This window comes from Vicia villosa, linkage group LG3 (assembly GCF_029867415.1).
Source record: "Vicia villosa cultivar HV-30 ecotype Madison, WI linkage group LG3, Vvil1.0, whole genome shotgun sequence".
Classification (NCBI taxonomy): Eukaryota; Viridiplantae; Streptophyta; class Magnoliopsida; order Fabales; family Fabaceae; genus Vicia; species Vicia villosa.
Window position 1 is genome coordinate 118,698,572 of NC_081182.1, and position 21,415 is coordinate 118,719,986.

Genomic DNA, 21,415 nt, shown 5'->3' on the forward strand with positions numbered 1-21,415 from the left:
GCCTTATTTTGGCTCGTTTTTAAGGAAACTCGGTTCGGCTCTGAATTCCGGAACGAAACCAATGCCACTGTGAAGATGACCAAATTCTTGACTCGTCGCCGCGAGAATCGTCTCAATCCGATAAGCGACGAAGAAATTAAGCGCGTTTGAATGACGAGAAACGTCGATTCATCTGGCGCGACTGTGCGAAATTTTGTGAGTACCGCTCAAAGAACTCGATAAAACTCCAACTTCGGCTCAAAATTTGAACAGGCAAATGTGACGAAGAATCGAAGCTAACGAAATTTCCGAGAAGATGCCGCCGGAATGGACTTCATACAATAAAAATCGAAGGAGTTATGAATTTTCGAACTCGACGCGATATACTCGAAAACATACTTTTTACCGAAACAACGCGGTGATCCTTAAAATTCTGGGAGTTTTCCGTGCATAATTGGTCTCCGGTCCGAACATATGAAATCTCGGTAATGATGGTACGGAGCTCCAGTTAAATTTTCAAGCGAATCCGATGAGCGGATTGTGAGATATGAATTTTCTGAGATCCGAAACCCCACATTCAGCACCGTTTTTCACCGCGAAACCTCAAGTAATTTGCAATTTGACAACCTTCCTCAAAGAATTGGCTTCCGAGCCGAACACGAAAGTTGTAGATATCGTCGAAACAGTCGAGGCCATGCGGGAACTTAGCTCATATCACCTTTCAGGTAGGACTTATGAATTTTCTCGTATTTACACTGTTTAAACCATTTTTCACACCGTATCTTCTTAAACCCATGAAAACTCTTTATTATTTTTCTTCAATTTTAGAATGAAGAAATAAACGTCATTATTAACTCATAGCTCAAATAAAGAGGGCGAATTTTGGGGTGCAACAGCTGCCCCTATTCAAACTTCTTGAACCTGGCGAGTGAGAAACAAAAGTTTCGAATCGTTGAGGTGGAAGGAGATTGAATACCAGAATGAACTCGAAAATTTGCGCTCTTGATCAAAAGAAGATTCCATCTTGCAATAAGAAGGAACGTACCACCCCACAAGCAGGGAAAAAAAACTTCAATTGATCTGGGTATCGAGAATAAGTAAGCCTTCATCTGATCTGACAATTTCAGGGAGAAGGAGACAACCTTCTTCTGATTTAAACATCAGGACGAGCACCCGTAATGATTAGGAAAGTTGCTCTCTGGGAGGCATTTGAATCTGGATAACTTTGCTGCAGAAAGAAACAGATATGATATGCTTTATGCATGATGCATATATGAATGTATATGTAATAACGCTCCCGAGAAGGAAGGCGCTATACGCTTAGAAAATGCAATGCGAATGATGCATGACTCGAACGTTGCTTAGGGAGACAACGGAGGAGCACTGAATTGCTGAAGCAGTCCTGTAGAGAGTATAGAACTCTGTGGGGAGGACAAGATGAGTGACTAGAAGTCACAACTTGTGAGCTGGCAAAGATGAATTAGAAATCTGCTGGAGATGATCAAATCTAGACGCGAGCTCTGGCTGGGGAATAAATCATGCTTGGGGATATGAACATCCCAATTGACTGCTTGGGGGAATACCTTGGCAACTTCATTGGAGAAGCAAATTCTCGACACTCTGGGGATGTGGAGATAAAGACAAGTCATGGAGACAACTCTGATGGGGAGTGACCAACTTGCTTGTGTAGGACGCATTCCGCTGGGGAAGTCCTAGCTGAGAACAGATCCTGCTGAGGATGCATGTGAATCTCTGCTGAGGAAAGAAACTCAGTGGGGAAGATGAATACTTCTGCATAACGATTTGCTAGGGATAAGATAAACCCGCTGGGGATAAGAAACTCAGCATAAGAACCTTTCTTTAAGACAATTCCACTGGGGAATAAGATGACTCTCTCGGGGAAAACAGGTCAATCTGCTGGGGAGAGAAATGCTCTACTGGGGAGAACAAGGAATTCGAGTAAAAGACCACATTAAGAGTTTGCCGGGGAATCAGATATCGTCCAATCATGACTCAACTAGGGAGAAGACATTCCACCGGGAACAAGACTTTTGGAGCATGGAGAATGCATCAAGATGTGCTTTACTAAGGATATGAGAATCTTGGAACAAAGAAAGTCCCATATGAATGTACTCAGCTGGGGAGTGAGAATCTTTCCTTAGGAAGCACTCGGCTGGGGAGTGAAAACCCCTCGTAGCTAGGTCCGCCAACATTTTGATACAATGCGCTTGCAAGGACGTACCTGCGAGACAAACAAATGCAAATGCCCCTGGATATAGCATGATATCTTTCACAGGATCTCCTCACATGGCAGAGAACGGCAATGCTCACCCACAATGGGAAAATGCAAGAGCAAACAGATTGTCAGACATCTTAGCTTTGAAACTTTCCATACAGGCAATGGATTCAATGAGCTGATACGCAAGCAATGATTAGAACACCAGACAAGTATCGGCCGAAGCATCAAATAGGCATTAGTTCTTCAAGGGAACGCCACCAAGAAGTGGGATTAATGGGTTGAGCAAGTGTTGACTTAAAAGGGACCAAACAGGCATTGGCTTTCATAGTATTCAGCATATTCGTATTGATTGTAAAGATGCCAACAAGTAACAGGCTTACAGACACATTGGGGTGTATATGACAACTATCCGCAATTGCTGGAAATCCACGACACGAGGGTCGGAAACTCACGACTCGAGGGATGAAAATGAAATCAAGCTCACGACTCGAGGTTCGGAAAGGAGATAAACTCACGACTCGAGGGTCGGAAAGGAGATAAACTCACGACACGAGGGTCGGAAAGGAGATAAACTCACGACATGAGGGTCGGAAAGGAATCAAACTCACGACGCGAGGGTCGGAAAGGAATCAAACTCACGACGCGAGGGTCGGAAAGGAGATACACTCACGACTCGAGGGTCGGAAAGGAATCAAACTCACGACGCGAGGGTCGGAAAGGGATCAAACTCACGACGCGAGGGTTAGAAAGGAGATACACTCACGACTCGAGGGTCGGAAAGGAATCAAACTCACGACGCGAGGGTCGGAAAGGGATCAAACTCACGACGCGAGGGTCGGAAAGGAGATAAACTCACGACACGAGGGTCGGAAAGTAATCAAACTCACGACGCGAGGGTCGGAAAGGGATCAAACTCACGACGCGAGGGTCGGAAAGGAGATACACTCATGACTCGAGGGTCGGAAAGGAATCAAACTCACGGCGTGAAGGTCGGAAAGGGATCAAACTCACGACGCGAGGGTCGGAAAGGAGATACACTCACGACTCGAGGGTCGGAAAGGAATCAAACTCATGACTCGAGGGTCGGAAAGGAGATAAACTCACGACACGAGGGTCGGAAAGGAGATATACTCACGACTCGAGGGTCGGAAAGGAGATAAACTCACGACACGAGAGTCGGAAAGGAGATAAAATTCACGAGGCGAGGGTCGGAAAGCAAAGGACTCACAACACGAGGGATGGAAACTCACGATGCGAGGGTCGGAAAGCAAAGGAATCACAACATGAAGGTTGGAAATTCACGACGCGAGGGTTGGGAAGGAGGTAAACTCACGACTCGAGGGTCGGAAAGCAAAGGACTCACAACACGAGGGTTGGAAACTCACGACTCGAGGGTCGGAAAGAAAAGAACTCGCAACACAACTCGGGGGTCGGAAAGCAAAGAACTCGCAACACAAGGGTTGGAAACTCACGACTCGAAGGTCAGAAAGCAAATAACTCACAACACGAGGGTTGGAAACTCACGACTCGAGGGTCAGAAACAAAGAACTCGCAACACAAGGGTTGGAAACTCACGACTCGAGGGTCGGAAAGCAAAGAACTCACAACACGAGGGTTGGAAACTCACGACTCGAGGGTCGGAAAGCAGAGGAATCCGATGTCCACATAATAGGACTCTGGTTGAGGGATACCAATAACCAACGGTTGCAACCTCTGGAAGGGTTTTGAAAATCACACTAAAATGCGAAGATGCCACTGAAGATTGGACTTTCAGCTTCAGACCATTGAGGATGACGACCCTGATGGTTCTCAAGTTCATAAGTTGTTTAGCTCACACCTGAACTTTAAACTGAACATCTCCTGATGAGGATAAAATGCCAATGCATAGTGTCTTGCCCCAGTATCAAGTATTTTGGCACCATGCCCCTGCCTGACTTGTATTGGAGGTAGCTTCAAATATGCTTGGGTGAATGCCCCTGATTGCTTAGCGTTTTGAGAGATTCTTCGAATCTTGACCTGATTGCCTCATATTGATTGAAAACTTACTCGATAGAGTAATCAAACGCTTTTGTGCGAGGGTGATTAGACTTTGAAATATTGCTGCCTCTGCTCAACGGAGTTTTGAAGACAACTTGTCCTTTGGGAGGAATAAACTTTTCATCTGAAGTTCATGATGGAAACTTTCTTGATGTTAAGCACTTGTTCACATGCAAAGAATGTTTATTATAAGAAATATAATTCTAATGCAAAGAGTATGTTTGTCTCGAAGTTTAAAGAAACTTTATAAAAGGATGTCGTAACATCGAGTTTTTTGAAAGAAAGATGGTGTGACACCAACTCAAGCATTAGCAAAATCCTAGGAGTCAGCTTACCGTATTCTTGTGTATAGTATGCTTTCGAACTAACCCTGATTCAATTAGGACTTTTAAGGGTTGTAACATGGTCAGGTTCACGGTTTGAGAAAAAAGGATTTTAGGCTCAAATTATATAGTGCCCACCCCCTTCATGATGTTCTCCAGTCCTAAGTTCAGCTAACTTGGCACGAGCATTCATCTTTCAAGAGGAGTTTGAGATGATTAAGGAATTGATGAGGCGTTCGGACATGGCAGTCACTTTACCTTTTGTTTTTTGTGTCTGATCACACGACTTTGTTCTTTTGATGAGGATCTTTATTTTGTAATCCTTGTTTTTCGCTTTTGCTTTACTTTTCTCCTTTTTTTTTGTTTCCCTAACTTTTGCCTAGGTCACATGCTTTCAACTTGTTGACTTAGCGGGCTTTTCTCTCTTCTTTCTTTTCTTTTTGATTCATTCCTTTCTTTTGAACAAGTCGTGTGATCCTGAATCTCTGAGTTGTTGGAAGTGCATAGTGACTGCCCGAGTCATTGATTTATGAAGAATTACCATTGTAGTATCGTCATATTTTGACCTCCTGATGTGAGGGATAAACCATAGCGGCTTTGATGTTGGTCTCGACCTCCTGATGTGAGGGATAAATTTGATGTCTCGACCTCCTGAGGTAAGGGATAATCGTTGTATATTTGACTTTCCTCAATCTGTTGAAAGATAGCCAGTATTGTATCTTTAGATGTGTGCTCCTGATGAATTTTGAATGCTCGATCAGGTCAACTGAATACTACCCTACCCCTGGGTTAAAATAAGGGTTTTTTTTGAAAAGAAACTCCTACTTCGAAGGCTCAAAGGGGTTAACGAGGGTTTCACTCCCTTATATCTCCAGTGTTTGGGGATTTGAAACAATGCCTGTACATCATCAACAAGGTTTTACTCAAAAGCATACCATTTGAGTTTCTTGGTATTATGTTCATCATTCTCCCTACAGAGTTATCGTGCTTTGTGTAGCAAGAGTTAAGTATCACAAAAAGCATAGAAAAACATATAAGAGCAAAAGCGAATAGATTTTTTTTTCAAGACAAACATATCCACTGCATTATTATTATAGTTCAAAAACAAACAAGTTTTACATACAAACAGTATTGAACAAAGCAATCAAGCTTAAACATGAACATGCATGATGAATTAGGAATTGCCAATGTTGAGGAGATCCTCTCCGTATGGACTTATTGCTTCAGAAGATCCGCTGAGTCGGAGGAGAACTTCAATTCTGGTCTTCAGGTGCGAATGCAATAGCCTTTGCAACAATTAGGTCTTGAACCTTGTCTCTGAATGGCTGACAATCTTCAGTCGAATGACCAGGTGCCCCGGCATGGTAGCCACAACTGACATCAGGGTCAAATCCCTCAGGATACGGGAAAGAAACAGGATCCAACTGCTTTGGTTCCACCAAGGAAAGTTTGAGCAATCCAGATAATGGCTCATAATGAGTCATAGGAATGGCATCATATGCTCTTTTTGGCTTTCTACGCCTCTGTCTACCCTGCTGGTGATGATTTTGTTGATGGTTCCGCCATGGCGGCGCATACTGAGCTGATTGATCATGCAAAACCGGCTCCCTTTGGACAAACTGAGTAGGTGGATGACTGGGAGCTGTAGCACAGGTTTGTGGGTCATCCTGAATAGAAATAATCGCTTCCATTTCATTACAAGAGATCTGATCGAGAGGATGATTAAGAGACTCCTCTTCATACACAAGAATTACACTGGCTCTTCCATCCACACGCCTGGGGAATTCAAAAAGATCATCAACATCTTGGATATTACCATTCCTAAGACCGTTCTCAATTCGTTCGCCGACGAAAACCAATTCTGCAAATTCAGAAGCACCAATCAAGCCTTGGTAGTATGGACCTTCCAACATATCCTTGAACATACCCATGAGCTCTTGTTCTAATAGTGGAGGTTGAACTCTGGCAGCCAGTTCTCTCCATCGTCGGGCGTATTCTCTAAAAGACTCATTAGTTCTCTGAGTCAAAGCTTGGAGTTGAATTCTGGTCGGAGCCATGTCACTGTTGTGCTTGTACCGCTTGACGAATTCTTCTGCTAATTCTTTCCAAGTTCGGACATGAGTTCGTTCAAGTTGAGTGTACCACTCGAGGGATGTACCACTGAGGCTGTCCTGAAAGAAATGCATCAATAGCTTGTCATTCTCAGCATAAGGAGCCATTTTGTTACAAAATGCTTTCACGTGAGTCAACGGACAAGTGGTTCCCTTGTACTTCTCGAAGTTAGGGACTCTGAACTTAACAGGAATCTTGACACCAGGGACTAGGCACAACCCATCAGCATCTAAATCAATGGAATCACGACCTTCTATAGCTTTCAACCTTTTCTCCAAGAGGTGGAACCTTTTGTCAATTTCATTAATCGGGAACCTGAAGGCTTCAGGTTCTAAGTTGTTCTCATGATGTGCATTCTCCTGAGCAGGAATACGAATTTCAACAACATTTCTGACATTCTGATTCACAAGACCTTCTCCCGGGGTGGGAATACCATCCGTAACTGGCCTCTGAAGAACCTGTCTCAACTCTTCTTGTCTAAGAGCAAGGGTTTGAATAGCCTCCATACACTGACCCATGTTAGTCCCCATTCCTGTCCTCATCTCATTCAAGTTTTCACGGATTTGTTCCATGGCTAACTCTTGATTGTTGATCGGTGTCGAGAAGTCAAAATCGTACTTCTGCAGAGAAAACCAAACGAAGAGAAGGTTGAGAATAAGAGCTCCACATTTGATTACCTGTCATGAATGCATGTATGCATGAATGGATGCAATGTTATGTTCCATCATTTCCAAGGAATCCTCGTGTTTTGATTGATTTAGCAAGCAAGAGATGGAAAAGCTCAGCACGAAACTTAAAGATATGATTCCTTGGAAATGAAAGGAACATGTATGCTAGTTATTTTTTAAACATCATTTTTTGGAAAGTAAATATGCAATGATGCAAATTGGTGGGGCTTGTTTCCGCCCACCAGGCATTCTGGACTGCCAGTAACACACATAGTGTCATACCCCAATTTTTGACCCTAAGATCCTATATCATTCATATCCCAATCACTAATCAAGAGCTTCACTTGGAAGTTTTGTTTATGGTGTTGCACTCACCTCATCCATAAGAGGGACCATCAAGCACCAGTGATTGTTTATCTTGTATGCATATTATACTAACCCAAATACCAAAAACATTGCTTTGTTTCTTTGTAGGCTTTTGTTTTGTAGGTACCAAGCCAAGGCATGCAATAAACAAGGTATTTTTCAAGTTTTTGACTGATGAAATCGATTTCCCTACTGGGTAAATCGATTTCCCTGCAGCAATCTTCAAGAAAATCACATTCTGGACAGCATGAAATCGATTTCCCTCCTGGGTAAATCGATTTCCCTAGTGTATTTTGCGCCAAATTCTCTTCTGGAACAGAGTGAAATCGATTTCACCCCTGGGGAAATCGATTTCCTTCAGGAGAAATTCAAAAAAAATAGAGAGGGAAGCTTGATTTGATTTTGGCACCTATTTTCTTTGACCATTTTTTGTCATTTTACCAATTTTCCACCTCATCAAAATAATTCTCTTCATTAAACCCATTTAAACCCCATTTTACCACTTTTTACCATTTAATTGCCACTATAATCACCAATTAAACACAAGCTAATTACCAAATGCAAAAAGACCAAACTACCACTACTCTTGCTCTCATCCTATAAATAGAGCCCACTACTCTCTCATTTCTCAAGCTTGGAGAGCCAAAAAATTGCTTGCAAATTCATTTCTCACCCTTTCCAAAACCCTCACCCAAAGTTCATTTTCATAAGATTAGTGAGATTCACATTGAATCTTGCTAATTTTGAACTAAGCCTCCTACATTTCACTCTTTTCTTTGTTTGATCATCTCCAAATTTGAAGGATCTACACACCTTGTGCTTGCTCTTGAAGCTACTCCAAAATCTTTGTTCAAGAAGTGGTAATTTGCTAGATCCATGATGTAGATCTTTATTGCTTGTGTTCAATGCATCTTTGATGCTATATTGATGATATTTGCTGGTTTTGTGATGGAAATTTCGTGCTCAAGTTGATGTGTGATCATAAGGTGTTTGTATATTTGTTCAAATCAAGTTTCATGCCTTTAAATGCTGTTTTTGCTGGAATTTACACTGAGGAAATCAATTTCCTTAAGGCTGAAATCGATTTCCTGCTGAACGTAACTTGTTTTTTTTTGAAAACTGCACTATGGAAATCGATTTCCCCCTGCATGAAATCGATTTCCAGCAGGCAAAATGTGGTTTTTTGCCTTTTTTGTGCTTGTTTTGGCTTCCTTCTTCCTACACTTCATTAATATCATTGGATCTAAGGTGTTGATAGGTTTGAAATAACCTAATCCACCAAAATGGATGAATGATATTAATGATAGTGTGAGTTGATTATCTTTTGTGTTTTCATTCTTATTTTCATCTTATTTTTCTTTTGATCGATGAAAGTCTTAATATCTTGAGAATTCTATGGATTCTTGATGAAGACTAGATCAATTTGTTTTCATTCTTATCTTTTCATCTTATTTTCTTTTGATCGATGAAAGTCTTAATATCTTGAGAATTCTATGGATTCTTGATAAAGACTAGATCAATTTGTTTTCATTCTTATCTTTTTTTCATCTTATTTTCTCTTGATCGATGAAAGTCTTGATATCTTGAGAATTCTATGGATTCTTGATAAAGGCTAGATCATTTCCTCTTCTCCTTCTTATTTCTTTGATTGATGATCTTGATACATGGAGAGTTCTCCTACATTTGTCCCGACTCGATAAAAGATCAAATATGGAAGAGAATTGTATGCGGTGATTTAAGACTTGTGGAGGTATTTATCGTGTAGTCGCTATGATTTTTATCAAGCTTCTGATAAACCTCCATTGAATTTAAATCCGAGTACATCATTCACTCACCATCGATCTTCATTACTAACTTTGATAACATACTTGACAAGTTTCAAGATGGTTATCTTTAACATATAACAACTAACTTTAATTTCCGCCATTTATTATACCGCTCTTTATATTTCTCGCTTTATCTCTTTATTTTATCATTTCATCATATTTACATTCCGCCATTTTCTCTTTGTCCATTTGGACGTTTATAATTCCGCTATTTTCCCTTTGTCCACTTGGACATATGTTTATGCTTCCGCTATTTTCCTTTTGTCCACTTGGACCATACTTTACTTTTATGCTAAAACACTAATAAACAACCAAAATCTAAAAAACACATAAGGCTCTCTTTGGACTATTGGTTACTATCCCTAGCATTTTGGAGATTCGGACTTATGGACCTAGTGCCTCTGGACTCTTATTCTGTTATTACTCTACTGTTATTCTGTTTGTCTGGCATTGGATTGTTGTCTGTTTGTATGTGCAGGTATTTCCTTGAAAGCCCTTGATGGTTAATTCCAAGGCATTGAGATAAGGATTTTACCCGAAAACAGCCGTTACTCTGCCCGATTTTCGTCAGAATCTTAATGTGCTTAATGAAAAGTGGTGCTAAGACAATAAGTTCATCTGGATCCCCCAAGTGTTAATGTGTTGGTATTGATAATTCCAAAGGGTGGGAAATCTACCTTGACTCATAATGTCAAGTGTCGGCTTCTTATTTCGGTTAGACCGTTTCTTTCCTTAGATTTTATTTTACGCAATAGGATAGCCTCTTCATCTCCTCCCATTCTTAAATTTTCAAAATCTTCTCCCTTTTTCAAAAAACCTTCTTATGTTTGCAATCTTTTCAAAACTCTTTCTTTAAAAATATCTTTTGCCCTTAGTGGCTTTTTCTTCAAAGTTTAGACACCGTTAATTGTCGAAACGAGTGGTTATACCCCACGATTTTGAAATTGATTGATATAATGAGATCTTTTCCGCGTGAGAGAGCTAGTGGCATACTCGTCGATTTTATCCGAGTTGGAGCCCTTCTTTCATTTGCGATGCAAAGAACTCGTTTGTTCTCATGCTCAAGATCAATGGCTGAGTATTTCTCTCCGACGATGATAAAGTGTTTATTCGTTTTTAAAAATGTTTTCCCAAAAAAGCGGAACTACACTAGCTCTGACTTCTCCATTGCACCGAGGAGGTATGTAGGCCCAAAGCTAAACGCTTTGCCGAGCTTATTTTAAAAATAAAACAAACCCTTTTTTAGCACACACACACAGATTTTCAAAAAGGTTCCCGTGGAGTACCACGGATATGAGGGGTGCTTTAAACCTTCCCCTCATATAATCAACACCCGTACCTGAGATCTCTTTCTTGTTTTAAAAACAAAACTTTGGGTTTTTCGTTCTTTTCCCTTTTCCTTTGAAAAAATAAAGCGCGGTGGCGATTTCAAACGAAATATTAATTCGAGTCAATTTCATGGCTTCGATATCAGATTTTCCCCGCTACAGAAAAATGGCGACTTCACTGGGGATCCAGTTTTAAGTGTGTTAAGCCTATTTTTGTTTATCTGTGTGTTTTTATCTGTATATACTGTTGTGTGCTTTGTTTGTTTATCTTCTTTTTTTTCTTTTTGGTGCTCGATGGTTCCTCTGTGATGAGATAAAGTTCTAACCCGAACTTTGGTGAGTAACTTGAGATAGGAGGTGGTAAGACCAATAGTCGCATGTCAGGAGCAATCCTTACCATGAGCGTCATATGGTGGAACCCCAATCAGTGGAGGCCTCATGGAAGGTAGTAGAGGTTGTTACGAACCATCGTGATAACGCTATTACTTTCAATAGTGAGTGTCCGTAGAAGCTGAATGGCCTAGAACCTTTTTAACCAATCTAAGCCTTTTTAGGATGTAGTGCAAAAACAAGATCAAGTACCAATTTGAGCTTGTTGTCATGCGATACTACGCTCAGACGAGGTCTTTTTAGGCATATTATTGGCGCCCATGAGCAATTGTGCGTGCCGGTAATATCCGATAGAAGATTGAAAACTCTAGGAACCTTTGTAGAACCCGATTGGCAGGTACAAAATTCCCTAGAACACACCTTGTGGGATGGGTAGACCCATGGCTCCATGCTCGTGACGTCGAACCTAAGAACCTGGACTGTGTGATTTTGTGTGATTTGCCGTGATCTTGTGTGCTCTTGATTGTGATTGATGCATAAACCATGCATTCATGTGTTGCACCCCAAAATTTGCCCATCTACTTTATTTCTAACTGGCTTATCACTTCCATATCATTTGCATATTAGGTCATCTAACAGCATGCATCATTAATTAATAAACCTGGTTGGGCATCAAGGATTTTGAAAGAATCAAGGTTTTAATTTGAGCTTATTGAGTTTAATCAATTAGAAATGAGATTAAGGTCTCTTGTCCAAGTTTCACCACCAAGATATTGGCTAAGGTATAATTCATGGATCCTTTGTGTTTAAGATCGGTGAGTTGAGTTGATTCAAGGGTTTCATTGAAGATATCATTTGATTGGAATCTGTTTGTTGAAACTAGAAGTGGATTTGAATTCAAGGACGATTAAAGCGAATTAGGGTTCTCAAGCATTTGTGTTGGTTTTCCATATGAAGAAAAAAGAAAAAGAATTCTACAATTCATCAAAAATACAATTCCATTGCAAGATCTAAATCCAATTACACCATTACAATTTCATTACATTCAAATTCCTCCATTACAAAGTAAATATAATACTGAACCACTCTGTTTGACAATTCTTAGCTTCAAGCACGTGATATTTCTTGGCTTCCAAGCTTTATTGTCCACCCACAGTTGGATCCAGTTGGTTATTACGCCCAGTTTTCCGACCAGGTGCTGATAGTGATAACCGTCTTCATCCTTTTGCTTCTGCTGGGACAACCGCCAAGTATAACGGCAATATTACAGTGCTGCCTGTTCCAATCTCCCAATCTTCTCAAGAGGGTATCTGGTCCACAGCAGGTCAAACCCCAATTACAACTCAAGCTGTAGGACTGATGCAAAGTACGATAGCCGTTACTCAGCAGCCTGTCCCAGTCTTCCGGCCGAGTGCGTTCCATTTATCCCATTACCCGTCAAACCTATCAAACCAGAAGCACCCCTGCAACATATAGACATACAGTAATCATTCACTTCAAAAGCCATAAAAGAAAGAAAAACAGTTCCGAGACTACACCCGAATCTGAGGCAGGGAACCAAATCAGAACCATATACCTTACAAAACTAACAGTTATCCCAAAACCATATTACTAACCAGTCCTAATTAATTCCCAACACAGAAAAGAACATAACCAATTACCATTCAGTTCATAACTCAACTCACATTCAAGCAGAACTCAGTTACTAACTGTTAACTACCTCTTAACCTCCTAACCGATTCATAACAGATTTCTAACTACCCTAACAACCTTCAAAAATCAGTTACACATCCTAACTAACCTAACAGTTACAAACAGAAATCAATAGAAGAAGTTCAGGAAAAAAACTAACCTTCAATTGCAACTGAATCTCAGAACTCGACCTATATATTCTTCTCTCCACCTTCATTCAAGCTCCTCCACCATTTTTTGATCTCTGAGCCATTCTTCATTCATCACTCACTCTCCACCATTCTTCACAGCTCCTCCATCTTCTTCATCTCGATACACATCATCATCTTTGCAACACCTCTCGTAATGCTGAATCACCATCTTCAATAAACCTGCAACAAAAGCAACATCCTCATCCTTTCTTCAATCATCATCATCTTCATCATCAACACTTCAATCTTCATCGCATCTTCGCCCTCATCCTCACCAATTCAACACAACCGAAACAATAACAGTAACAAGTCATTCAGAATTCTAAAAGAAGAAGAAGTACGAATCGATTGGAGGAAGCAAGAGATTAACGCGTATGCTTACCTTAACTTCTCGGCACCGGCATCTTTGAATGGCTGTTGGAGCGTTTCGATCAAAAAGAAAAAGCTTTGAACTCTGTCTACATCGGTTCTTTCTTCACGTCTGATTTCGTGAGAAGACGCTTGTGTCAAAATTGGAACGCAATTCAATTGAATCAGCAATCAGCGAGATAAAAGAGTATGAAGCGGATGAAACGAGAAGAGAGAGGGTTCAATCGCGTTTGAGTTTGTTTTCGACCGGAGAAGTTGAAGCCGTCGCCGTCGCCATCGCCGCCGTTTCGCCCCGCTCGTGAGAGAAGAAGGAAGATGAGTCTTCGAGAAAGCTAATGCGTCACAAAAGAGGCAACCCTAATCCCTTTTCTTTTTCACGCTTTTATTATTTTATTTTAATAATTTTATGTTGTTAATTAATCTGAAATGAAAATAATAATTGAGTCACAAAAATCTATAACAAAATACCCCCTAACTGGCCCATGTTCTCTTCTTAGTAAACAATTCTGCAACAAAAACATCACCTTGGGCCATCCTTTGGGCCCTGCGCCCAGTTGCTCACTGCACCAGTAATTCAGGATTGCACCCCCAGTTTCCTTTTTTAAATTAATTAAACAATTTAGATTTTAATTAGATTTTTTTGTCACTTCTTTTAGTAATAAAAATGCTGACTTTTCTTATTGTTCTAGACCTTTATTCCAACTTTTGGCATATAAATAATCACATAAAAATAGTAGTTTTAGGCTATTTTGTTTTAGTCTTTTTACTTGACTTGTAATTCAATTTCTCCCATAAAAATCAACATAAAAAAGAGTAGTATTTTTAATTCATTTTGTAATATGTTTTGACTTGCTACTTCATACTTGTGTATAATTTTGTACCATTGTATCCTTATTCAATTTTGCTCATGATTGTGACTTTATTTTCCATGTTTCTCTTATTCCTAACCCTTAGGTAGAAACCATGATAACATTAGGTAGAAATTCCCTTCATACTTAGGTTAGTTTCTTTTCCTTTTCAACTTTAAAACACCTAACAATATCCAAATAAATTTCCCATAAAAAATACCAAGAAAACTCATAAAAAATGACTAATAAATACTTTGACTAATAAAAAGGGAATGGAAGCTTGTAACTTCCCTTGCTTAAGGGATGTTCGAGTGCTTGGAGCTCCCTTGCTTAAGGGTTCCATTCAGGCGTAAAGTTCCCAACTTCTAAAAAACACAAACCATAGAGCAACTCGAGTTTCCCTTGCTTAAGGGATTTCCTCGAAACGCTCAAAATCTCTTCTTCATCTCTTGCCTCAGAGGCATTCTTTCTCTTGCCTTCAGGGCATTCTTTCTTTAATCGGACATGTTATTTCCGCTCCATTCCCAGCTTAAGACTCCAGAGGTCGAGCAGCGGAGTGCGAATGTAACTTCGTCCACTAAAAAACACAAAAACAAACAAAAACTAAAGAGCCGAACTACGGCGCTCTGATTCCTGAAAAGGATACGTAGGCATTAGGTCGCGGGGCCTAAGCGAGCACAACTATTTATAACCCTTATTTTCCCCGTGTTTCTCTTTTCATTCATTTGCATTTAGATAGATATAGTACACACCCTTTAGATAGCAACAAACATAGGTGGATACCATCGAGTACGATGGGCGTGAGGGGTGCTAGTACCTTCCCCTCGCGTAACCGACTCCCGTACCTTGATCTCTGGTCGAAAGACCTTCTCTTATCCTTATTCCAGGTTTTCTGATATTCCTTTCCCTTATGGGATAAATATATTGGTGGCGACTCTGTTCATTTTTCGCGAGCGTGCGACAGCTGGCGACTCTGCTGGGGATGTTGCTAGACCTGTTGCTAGTCCATCCTTAGTAAGTCGATCCTAGCCTGCGTTTGTTTGTTTGTTTACTGGGTGTTTACTTTGTTTTTATGTCTATACCTTGTATATATGTTTGCATGCTTATTCTTTGCCTGCATATCATGTTTATTTTTGCTTGCACATCATGCATATGGATTATATTCTGTGTTCCTTGGGGTCTTCTGTTCTGTTTTGCAGGTGGGGGTTTGTATGAGGTAAAAGGCCCACTACCCAGGCCAAGTGACACATAGGATTAGCGTGGATGCTCATGTTGACTACTGTAGCGCTTGCTATGGATGAGTTCAATATGAGGTACCACAGCTGGGCGAGGTTCTTTCATGGAACACTGTGTCTGGCACGCTTGTTGCCTCAAACACTTTGTACCCCATGGGAACTGTAGACCCTAGTGACCATTAGGGACCACTTGTCCGTGTCTAGACTACATACCTGTGAGATTGGGGTGGGACAGGAAACTTAACTTTCATCATGCCCGGATTTCTGCTATTAATAAAAGGCGTCGAACCTTTGATCCTGGGACATTTGACTTATACAGAAGTTCCACATTAGTTATCTATCAACGTCGAACCTCTGAATCTGGAGGTTTGACCTTATTTGACTTATGCAAGGGTTATCTATCAGAATCAACGTCGAACCTCTGAATCTGGAGGGTTCGACCACCTTTGACTTATGCACAAGCTGTTTATCCAGAAAGCAACGTCGAACCTCTGAATCTGGAGGGTTCGACCATATCTTATTGACCATGAGAAGCTGTTATCCAAGAGGCCTTGATCCTTGATCCTGATTTATGCTGCATTCGCATCATCATTAACATTTTGCATCCATGCATATGCATCCATGGTTACCAAGACTCTTACCTCCTACCTCTCCATCAGATCAGACAAGACGATTCCTCGACGCCAATATCTGACAAAAGCTCACAGAAGAAGAATCATGGGGAATTACAAATAAGATCAAGCTACCATCAGAAGACTCCACGCCCCCTAAAGGGGGCACCTTCCACCAAAGGAGCCTGGAGACTTTGTGTTTGTCAGAGAACATCTCATTTGCATCAGAATAAGGCTAATCTTGCCATTGTTTAGACTTCTCAAGTATTTTCAACTGTATTACTTTTGTTGTTATCAAGTACTTCTCAATGTAAGAAACTCATTCTGTTCGAATAAATAAAAATAATGCAATATACATGTTTTTCTCAAATCATTTCATCTTTGTCATTATGTTCATTGATACTTCACTCATTTGTCTTAAGCAACTAAAACAGGAGAATGATGAAAATCAAAAACACATGAACTACTAATTGTATGCTTTTGGAACAAAGATCCTGCTGACGATGTACAGGCATTGTTTTAATTCCTAAACACCGGAGTTATAAGGGAGTGAAACCCTCGTCAACCCCTTTGAGCCTAAGGAGTAGTAGTTTCTTTTCAAAAAAATACAAAACCCTCAATCTTAACCAGGGGCAGGGTAGTCTTCAGTTAGTGTGACCGAGCGCTCAACTTTCAGGTATTCCATCAGAGGATCAATCATATCTCAGATCTCACAACAAAAGAAGAAGAGCACAATCTACAATGGATGTCTCCCATTCACTAAGAAGAAGGCAGTCACAACCTTTTCATCAAGTCAATCACCAAAGTCATACAATTTGTTCCCGAACGAGACAAAAAGAAAGAATGAAAAGAAAGTTATGAATCATGATCAAAAAAGAAGGAAACAATATCCCGCTAAGTCAAAAGAAAAAAGAAAAGCTTTTAAGCAAATGACTTAGGCAAAAATTAGGGCATATCCCGCTGGACAACAAAAACCAAATTCAAAAGAAACTTTTTATCCAGGCAAAAGTTAGGGATAGCAAAAGGCAAAAGCAAAAGAAGAATCCTCCGAGGGACAAGTTATTGTGACCATCAACAAAAGCACCGAAGGGTGGCTGCCACATCCATCAAAGCCATAAAGGATCCTCATCCATCACAATCCTTCCTGAAAGGCGAATACTAGTGTCAAACTAACTGAACGTAGGACTGGAGAACATCACGAAGAAGGGGTGGGTTAAGTAGAACTTGAGCCTTTATCCTTTGTTTCTTAAACCGTGAACCCGACCACGTTACAACCCTCAAAAGTCCTAATTGAAGCAGGTTTCGTTCCGAAAGCATACAAACTGTAAAATCATGTCAAAACTGACTCCTAATGTTGCTGTGTCATTTGTGTTAGTATCAGTACAACATTTTGACAAATAAAACTTTTCTTTTGAGATTAACATGTGCATTGCATTCTCATTATCTCTTTCAAAACAGAATTATCTCTAATATGAAATTAAGTACTTGATACCAAGGAAAGTTCAACATTGAAATTCCATCGAGTAATCTTACAAAGGCAAAGGTTGGTCATCCGCTGAGCAAATCTCTGAAGCATCCATCTGGTGGAACAATTCCTTTCAATCTTGGGCATTCATTCCATGATCTACACTGGGGCAGACCATCGCAAATCTCCATGATTCAAGCACATCAGAATTCTATCTCAAAAGGTCATACAAGCTGGGGCAAGCTAGTGACAATTCTTTCTTCCATCCCCAAGCAAGTGTCAGATATCAAGACAAGTGTCGAGGAGTCAAACTAAACACCTCACCTTCACAAGTGTTGTCCTTCAAGCAACAACCTCCCACAAGGGCATACTCCATCCACTCCTGGTATCTTGGAGACAATCATTGCACTCATAATCATACAATCATCATGCATATCATTGCATTTTCATTATCATTTCACCCGCATGATCCGATCATCAACAAAGCAGGGCCATCCATCCCATCTTGAATCAAGCAGAGTTTCAAAACTCCACCTAATCTATTCCACATCAAAGCAGAAACCCTGAACAATCAATCAGTACACTGCATATAGAATCCATAACATTGCATCTCCAGAAGTGCACAAATAAATCAAACATTTGCATGAGAAGCATAAGCCAAGTTACTCATCAGATGAGGTCCCTACAAGCATTCAATTGATAGTCCACTGGATCACTCAGAGTTACCATTGTGGTGTCATCTCCCAAAGTCAATCATGTTCATCTTTCTTCAACCCAGAGTTGATGTTCTTGTGTTCAACCCAGAGTTGATTTTCCTTTCATCTTTTAACCCCGAGTTAATTATTTTTTCCCTCTCACCCAGAGTTGACGGATATTTCTTTTATCCTTTCCCACTCAACCCAGAGTTGACGGTTATCCTTTGTTCAATCCAGAATTGATTCCTTTCCCACTCAACCCAGAGTCGACGGTTATCTCTTGTCTTTCCCACTCAACCCAGAGTTGACGGTTATCCTTTGCCTTTCCCTCTCAACCCAGAGTTGACGGTTACCTCATGTCTTTTCCCTCTCAACCCAGAGTTGAAGGTTGTCTCTTATTTCCCACTCAACCCAGAGTTGACGGTTATCTTTTGTCTTTTCCCACTCAACCCAGAGTTGACGGTTACCTTTTATTCAACCCAGAGTCGATCCTTTTTTTTCCCACTCAACCCAGAGTTGACGGTTGTCTTTTCTCTTTCCCACTCAACCCAGAGTTGACGGTTATCTTTTACTCAACCCAGAGTTGACGGTCATGTTTTATTCAACCCAAAGTTGATTCTTTGTCCTTTCCCACTCAACCCAGAGTTGACGGTTATCCTTATTTCAACCCAGAGTTGATCCTTTCATTTTCCCACTCAACCCAGAGTTGACGGTTATATCTTACGCAACCCAGAGTTGACGGTTATCTTTTGTTCAATCCAGAATTGATTATTTCTCTTTCCCACTCAACCCAGAGTTGACGGTTATCTTTTGTTCTTTCCCACTCAACCCAGAGTTGACGGTCATCCTTCATTCAATCCAGAATTGACTTCTCCTTTTTCCCACTCAACCCAGAGTTGACGGTTATCCTTTGTCTTTTCCCACTCAACCCAGAGTTGACGGTTTTCTATTGCCTTTTCCCACTCAACCCAGAGTTGACGGTTATCTTTTATCTTTTCCCACTCAACCCAGAGTTGACGGTTATCTTTTATCTTTTCCCACTCAACCCAGAGTTGACGATTATCTTTTGTCTTTTCCCTCTCAACCCAGAGTTGACGGTCATCCTTATTCAATCCAGAATTGACTTCTCCTTTTTCCCACTCAACCCAGAGTTGACGGTTATCCTTTGTCTTTTCCCACTCAACCCAGAGTTGACGGTTTTCTATTGCCTTTTCCCACTCAACCCAGAGTTGACGGTTATCTTTTATCCTTTTCCACTAAACCCAGAGTTGACGGTTATCTTTTGTCTTTCCCGCTCAACCCAGAGTTGACGGTTATCTTTTCTCCTTTCCCACTCAACCCAGAGTTGACGGTCGTCCCTTGTTCAATCCAGAATTGATTTCTCTTTCCCACTCAACCCAGAGTTGACGGTTATCTTTTGTCTTTCCCGCTCAACCCAGAGTTGACGGTTATCTTCCTTCTCTCCCATTCAACCCAGAGTTGATGGTTATCCCTAATTGATCATCTTTCCTCTTTCAACCCAGAGTTGAATCACCTTCTCTCAATCCAGAGTTGATGTCTACCCATTGTCTTCAACCCAGAGGTGATTTCCCTTTATCCTTCAACCCAGAGTTGACCCACGTTTATTTTTCAACCCAGAGTTGACATTTATTTCATTTCTAACCCAGAGTTGAATTACTTTCTCTCAACCCAGAGTTGATGTCTATCTCTTGTTTTCAACCCAGAGTTGATGTTCTTACTTTCTATCTCAACCCAGAGTTGATGCCTATATCTTGTCCCACTAATACTGATTTCACTTTCCGCTCTCAATCCAGAATTGACGTTTACCTCTTGTCCAACCCAGAGTTGATTTCCCCTGTATTCTTCGACCCAGAGTTGACCTATTTTTCTTTTTCAACCCAGAGTTGAGTTCTATGTCATTTTCAACCAAGAGTTAATTTGTTCAATCCAGAGTTGATACAATCTTCCTTAGTGGAGTTGACACCATTTCTTCCCCAGTAGATCACATCTCTCATCAGGCAAATTTTCAGGTTCACTTGGTATTTAATCTTCTTCAGGCAAATTTTCAGGTTCAATCGGTATTTAATCTTCTTTTACCTTGAATGCTCGAAAGGCTAGCGCCAATCTCACCTTCAGGTCTAAGACGATTAAATAGGGGCAGCTGTTGCACCCCAAAATTTGCCCATCTACTTTATTTCTAACTGGCTTATCACTTCCATATCATTTGCATATTAGGTCATCTAACAGCATGCATCATTAATTAATAAACCTGGTTGGGCATCAAGGATTTTGAAAGAATCAAGGTTTTAATTTGAGCTTATTGAGTTTAATCAATTAGAAATGAGATTAAGGTCTCTTGTCCAAGTTTCACCACCAAGATATTGGCTAAGGTATAATTCATGGATCCTTTGTGTTTAAGATCGGTGAGTTGAGTTGATTCAAGGGTTTCATTGAAGATATCATTTGATTGGAATCTGTTTGTTGAAACTAGAAGTGGATTTGAATTCAAGGACGATTAAAGCGAATTAGGGTTCTCAAGCATTTGTGTTGGTTTTCCATATGAAGAAAAAAGAAAAAGAATTCTACAATTCATCAAAAATACAATTCCATTGCAAGATCTAAATCCAATTACACCATTACAATTTCATTACATTCAAATTCCTCCATTACAAAGTAAATATAATACTGAACCACTCTGTTTGACAATTCTTAGCTTCAAGCACGTGATATTTCTTGGCTTCCAAGCTTTATTGTCCACCCGCAGTTGGATCCAGTTGGTTATTACGCCCAGTTTTCCGACCAGGTGCTGATAGTGATAACCGTCTTCATCCTTTTGCTTCTGCTGGGACAACCGCCAAGTATAACGGCAATATTACAGTGCTGCCTGTTCCAATCTCATGGCTTCGATATCAGATTTTCCCCGCTACAGAAAAATGGCGACTTCACTGGGGATCCAGTTTTAAGTGTGTTAAGCCTATTTTTGTTTATCTGTGTGTTTTTATCTGTATATACTGTTGTGTGCTTTGTTTGTTTATCTTCTTTTTTTTCTTTTTGGTGCTCGATGGTTCCTCTGTGATGAGATAAAGTTCTAACCCGAACTT

At 40.5% G+C, this 21,415-nt stretch overlaps 1 protein-coding gene and 1 long non-coding RNA gene across 2 annotated transcripts; both read right to left on the minus strand.

Moving 5' to 3' along the window:
• Positions 1-5,831: 5,831 nt before the first annotated feature.
• On the minus strand, positions 5,832-7,262 carry LOC131658867 (uncharacterized). The gene is made up of 2 exons (XM_058928117.1): positions 6,655-7,262; positions 5,832-6,576 (listed from the first exon to the last, which is right to left on the minus strand). Exons 1-2 carry the CDS (start codon positions 7,260-7,262, stop codon positions 5,832-5,834), a joined length of 1,353 nt encoding a protein of 450 aa, XP_058784100.1.
• A 4,926-nt stretch (positions 7,263-12,188) lies between these two features.
• LOC131656587 (uncharacterized) lies at positions 12,189-13,776 on the minus strand. Its single transcript, XR_009300176.1, has 2 exons — positions 13,061-13,776; positions 12,189-12,671 (listed from the first exon to the last, which is right to left on the minus strand). It is a non-coding gene; the product is annotated as an uncharacterized LOC131656587 (long non-coding RNA).
• Between the last annotated feature and the right edge of the window lie 7,639 nt (positions 13,777-21,415).